The following is a 5955-nucleotide window of genomic DNA, read 5'->3' on the forward strand; positions in this document are numbered from 1 at the left end:
ATATGAAAATTAATAAAAAAGTTAATAAAATTTTTATAAATTTTTTTAAGATAGGCATTTTTATTTAAAATTTTAATAAAATTTTTATCGTTAAGAATTACTAACTAAATTTGAATATAAATAACATTTTCAATAAATTTTTTTATTAAATTTTTATTAATATTTTATTAGATATTTTTAATAAAAAATTTATTAATTTCATCTTTAAAACTTTTTCTATATATTTGTCCCTATTTTCAAAGCCTGCAACTTGATTTGAAAACGAGGGTGCCTTTATAACTCTTTTCTTGATAGTGTTCTTTGAAAAGAAAGATATTCCCTTTGCATATATCAACCCCTTTTGATAACAGTAATTGACCCCATATATCCTATTCTTTCTTTTTTTTTTTGTCAAATAATATTAATACCATAAAAAAAATAATATTACTTCTTTTTTCCTAAATAATAACAAAATTCAGAATCGCATGTGCCATGTACATATAATGTTTAAAGTTGTTTGCCACCACTGTCAAGGGCGCGTTTGTTTGCAGAAAGCGATTTTAATTTGTAGTCAAATCAATGGATATTTTAATGTCTGCTACCATGGGACAGTGAAAAGCTCCCAAATTGCATAAAAAATTAATGATTTTTGCCTAACATTTTTTTTTATTTATGATTTTTATAACTTAAATTTTAAATCCTTAACTTTTTTTTAATTTTTAAATTTATCCATTCCATCAATTGCTACTGAAATTTCATATATCCAGGCCAGTAAAATTTATTTTAAAAAGTAAAAAAAATATTTTTTATTTTTATGTTCATTTTAAGCTAAAAATTTTAATAATTTTCTTTCACATACATGTATAAGTTTAACCAACGAGTTCAAAAAATTTTAGAAAAGTTATCGAAAAATTCAACCAAAAAACTAGAACCTACCAATTTCTAGAAAGTCTGCAAGATTTTGAAAATATCGTCGGAATCTCACCGAAAATTTCAAATAGCCACCGAAAAATTCATCGAAAACTTTATGTTCTTCTCAAAAACGCAGATTTTTTTGAATTTTTCTCAGATTTCTCTAAAATTTGTCCAAATTATTCCTAGAACCTCTTAGAATCTTAATTTTAACCAAAAAACCTAGAATCGAACCTCTAACCTTAGATAGAACGTAAAGTCCCAAAATTGAACCTCTTAGAACCCTTTTTGCCAAAAATTCTTTAGACCATTTTTTCTTAAAATTTTTTGTGTATCTCTTAATGTAGAATTAGTCCAATTTATAGGCAGTCTTAGAATCGATTTTAGAAAACTAACAGAATCAATCTCAAGTTGAATTATGGGATTACATTCTATCCAGCGTGATTTTCTGGGTCCAAAATTTTAGCTAATTCAATTTTGTGTTTAACCAAGGGATTCTTATCCCAATTCCTTCTTTTCACTCACATGTAGATTGGAACAAAAAAGGAAAGCAATAAAGAAAAAAAAAAACAAAAAAAATAATAATCAACTTAAAAAAAAATCTAATTGGACCTGGGCAAGTATGAGCCTAATTGAGCCAAACATCAATGGATCTAATCGGGTCCGTAAGTCAATAAACTTGATCGGATCCAAACATTAACGGGCTTAATTGGGCCCAAACACAAATGAGTGCTTACAATGATTGATCAAATGAATAAATTTAAAATATTTTAAAAGAATTAAAAATCCAAATATTAAATTTCTAAATTGAGGATGATATGTAAAATGTTATAAAAAGATCATAAATGATTGATGCATATTATTTCCAATACATTAATATAGATGTAACATTCACCTTTGGTGACAAAAACTGATCATAGATAAGGTCAAGGCCTGAAATATCTAATTCCACATCCCCTTTTTTTATGAAATTTAATTTATTTTAAAATTTTAATCATAAAATATAATTATGAGGTGATGAAAATATCTTTGATGGTTATGCTAAAAAACCTTTCATTCTCTTTGCATGGTGATAATTTCTAACATTTTCTTTTATGTTGTAATTATGAAGAAAATAATAAAAATGTAAGGAAATAGATACTAGGTAAAAGGAAAAATCAAAGTAGATTGTTGAAAATGAAAGGAAACTTAAAGGGCTAAAATATTAAAAAGCTCCTAAACTATTCTATTTTTTAAAATAAATTTTTATACTTTTATTTTTAAATTTTATTTAAATAAATTTTTATTTCAAACGAAAATTAATTTATGTTAAAGATTTATTTAAATACAAATTAAAAATTAAACAATTATTTGAATATAAATTAAAGGTTAAGAATTTTTTTTAAATATAAATTAAAGATTAAAGATTTATTTTAATACAATAAAAATATATAAATTTATTTAAATAAAGTAATAAAATTAAAATTTTTTATTATTTTAGTTAAACTTAATCTATTATTCAACCCTTAAGCAATTAATTTGTTACTAAAAATGTAAATGATTTTAGCATTGGGCTGGCTTTTAAGCTTCAAGACTGAAACTCATGCTCCTTTCCAGAGCCCAATTTTCAAGAGCCCAGTTGTTTGTCAAACTCATATGCAGGGAAGGGCAGGCAGTTACTTTTATTTATTTATTTATTTATTTTATCCTTGCTTTTGATTATTTGAAAGAATTAGGAATTGCTCCTCTTTGTAATTTGGATTGGAATTTATTGAAATATAACGAAAAGATAAATTTTTATAAATTTATTAAGTTTGATTTAAATAAATTTATTTAAATCGATTTGAAGAGAAAATACATTAGACGAAATCCAAAATCTCTTTATTACTAAATAGAAAGAAAAGGAGAGAATTAGGAGTTGAAAAATAATAAATTTGAAGAACACATGGATTTGGAAATAGATTCAGCTATTAGCATACCAACAGGTTCATGTGTAGTTCTAAGTGTTGTCAAATGTGGTCTCAACTAGACATTCAATAATAGTGAGAATTCTATACCACATTACTGTTTCATTATTTTCTGATTTATAATGAGGAAAGAGATGCGAGCTTAAAATTTAATTCAGTTGATCAACATAATCATATAATATTTTAATAAATTTAAGAATTAAATATCAGTATATAAATTTTAAATACTAAATTATGATCTTTTAATAAAAGAAAAATGTAGAAGGGAATACTAAGGGCTATAAATGAGAATAAGAAGTCTTTGCAACAAAAGGATATGGAGAATCAATGAGAGAGTAGGTTTGAAGCATGCTGCAAAATTTTATGAACACCGCTGATTTATCCTAAATTTATTATCCAATATTTTATGAGTAGATTCAATGATATAGCTTATAGGTAAATTATATTTTATATAGAGTTCTAAATTATTACACTATATTTTAGGCTATTTGCATAAAAGAAATTATAATTATATTTAAATATTACAATTTACATATAAAAATTAAGGAAATAGACAAGTGAACAAACAAAACATATGGGGAATCAATTCTTGAAGATGCCGTCGCTAAAGACAGTAATCTGGGGTTGATGATAGTTTGTTATTCAATGGTTCATAATTGTTAAAGTAAACAATAGTACCAGAGAAAGCCGCCGCATGTTAAATCCTTTTACACAGGAAGCCATAGCTTGGAAATTGGAAAGGGATTTGAATTTTAAATCTGTTGAATGATATTTCTTAAGAATGATTATATATGTCTCGGATGCCTATCCATATTAGATTTCATTTTATAGTGTTCAATCAAAAACTTAACTTTCATTTATAGAACTTATAGTAAATGATGTTTTGCAGATAATGTAATTTGTACAAGATATGACTAATCATACTTACTACTTCCAAATCGAAACATTACAAATACCCTGGATCATCACAATGTTAAGCCCCTCAACTTCACACTTATTCAAGTTTTATTGCCTGGCAATGGAAATTGAAAAAGATTACAGAGTGAACATTGATATCATACTAGTAGTATTCCAGCTAAGTATTAATTTTATAATGGGTGATGCGAATTTCATCTTCAGGTCTACTGGGTGGATGAGTCTTGTTCCTCACTCTCAGCTGCAGGTATTCATTGTATTGGAATCCTCTGTATTTAGGTGGCTCCCCAATGTCTTTAGTGAACTGTGGCAGTGGTTCAAGCCATTTCTCTGCCTGCAAGTTATAGAAGAAGGCAAACGAATAGCGGCTTCTCCCTTTAGGCCTCACCACTCTGTGAGTTGCGCTCTTGAATTTGTTGTTGCTCAATACCTTTGCACAGTGTTTCCAGTACCAAAAGAGTTGATTTTTGAAATTATACAGTATACAAAGCTGAAAAGCTGAGTAAACAGATAAGAAATGACATGGAAAAGGAAAAGTAAACTTTGTACCTGAATAACATCGCCTATATTGACCACCAATGTGCCTTTTGCAGGGATTACAGGAATCCATTCCCCGTCCTTGCAAACTTCTAGACCACCAGCTTCGTCCTGGAACACGAAGCTGAGGATATTGGAATCTTCATGTTCTTTTATTCCATTGTTCTCAGTTTCAGTAGCTGGGAAGTAACGAAGTGCTGCCATTAAATCCCAGCTCCTATCATGATTGAATTCTCTGAGGAAATTGGCAGGGAGACCAAAGCACTGATTTACTATGCTCTCTAAAAGCACACCTGTTTTTGTCAAGTTGGAGAAAACATCTTCCAAAACTTGCCTACAAAATTAAGTCGATTGAATTAATATTTGTATAGATATAGTGGCAGAATATTGAAAGATAGAATATGTTGATAGCAAGAATGAGTGTAGAGAAAAACTTGAATTCAGGTGGGTTATCAGGCAAAACATTGAAGCTAGACCCTGGTGGAAACATCAATAGATACTCATTCTTGTCAGTCGAGTGTTGGGGCTGCATGCTGTATCCTGCTGGAAGAGGTGCATCAGACGCTGGACTACTTTTGAGTTTCTCTTCAGCTGGATACTCAAAGAAAATCATTGAAAGCTCAAGCGCCCGTTGCAACAAATTTATGGGCACGCCATGGTTCACAATTTGGAAGAAACCATGCTCAGAACAGGCCTTGGTAATGATTTCCATGGCCATCCTCTTGCCATCCTCATCATCTTCCCGAAAGAAAGGTGAGAGATCTACCGTGGGAATGAGGGGATCAACCATTCCAAGTTCTGTTCCAACTCGGTTGAAGTCTGCCTTTGAACGGAGACACTGTCATGTGTTCTGTTATATACAACCATTCAACTCAAGTAACTCCAATTCTTTATTTATTTTTTTTAAATGATCCAGTCCCGACTTTGTGCTTTCGGGGACGAAGCGGAAAAGGGTGTCAAACATTGAAATTAATAAAAAAGGGCGGGCTGAGACTAGGTTTAGGTGAACTGAGTGTGAGTGGGGCCATGGCATTGGATTCGCCTCTGTTTTCAAGTTTTCCTGGGTGTGATTTGACTAGATACCTTTTTTTCTTAAGTAAAATGATTGTAAGAGAGTTGCAAAATGAAAAAATACAATGATGGAACAACTAACTAATTTTAAGAGAAATTTCATCATTAACTTCTTTTCGTGGCAAGGCAGGAGGAAGAAGCTATTGTTTTCTTTAGATTAAGGTTTGGAACATTCATATTACTTCTGCGCAGTTTGAAGAGGTTGCCCAAGCGGTAAAGGACAATCTGATCAATTTATTTCCATTGATTCTGTTTGTGATCAGATTAAGCAAACAGATAATCAAGGATTTTGCAGCCTTATTTTCATTTTGCTAAGTAATTTTTCTGCTACACGCTGGTCTCTGCTTCACTTGGCCCCAAAAACCTGCTAAGGCTAACTCCCGAAACAATGGCTCGCAATTTTGTCGATGATTTGTTCCTTTTTCTCAATAATCAATATTTTGCTCAACAAAATGGGAAAAGAAACACAGCTGAAACCTCGGTTAGCCTCATAATTCTAACAACAATAATAGTGCAAGAACTAATTAATTCCGCAAAAAGATCAACTATATGCGCAAACGTCTACTTCATTTTACCATTTCATATCACACTAATT

General features: G+C 30.0%; 1 protein-coding gene across 1 annotated transcript; it reads right to left on the reverse strand.

Moving 5' to 3' along the window:
* Positions 1-3668: 3668 nt before the first annotated feature.
* Positions 3669-5955, reverse strand: LOC111289398 (flavonol synthase/flavanone 3-hydroxylase-like). The gene is made up of 3 exons (XM_022880411.2): positions 4724-5955; positions 4302-4623; positions 3669-4182 (listed from the first exon to the last, which is right to left on the reverse strand). The coding sequence occupies exons 1-3, from the start codon at positions 5077-5079 to the stop codon at positions 3913-3915; spliced, it is 948 nt and encodes a 315-aa protein (XP_022736146.2). The 5' UTR covers positions 5080-5955; the 3' UTR covers positions 3669-3912.

The sequence above is a fragment of the Durio zibethinus genome, chromosome 17, assembly GCF_047325235.1.
Source record: "Durio zibethinus cultivar Kanyao isolate XHJ-2024 chromosome 17, ASM4732523v1, whole genome shotgun sequence".
Classification (NCBI taxonomy): Eukaryota; Viridiplantae; Streptophyta; class Magnoliopsida; order Malvales; family Malvaceae; genus Durio; species Durio zibethinus.

Excerpts from the sequence above, each read along its gene's own strand:
- LOC111289398 (XM_022880411.2), bottom strand. The coding sequence starts at position 5,079 with ATGGTTGATCCCCTCATTCCCACGGTAGATCTCTCACCTTTCTTTCGG. Across the intron at positions 4,624-4,723 it reads GATAACCCACCTGAATTCAA|GCAAGTTTTGGAAGATGTTT; the intron begins GTTTTTCTCTAC and ends TTAATTTTGTAG. Across the intron at positions 4,183-4,301 it reads ATATAGGCGATGTTATTCAG|GTATTGAGCAACAACAAATT; the intron begins GTACAAAGTTTA and ends CACTGTGCAAAG.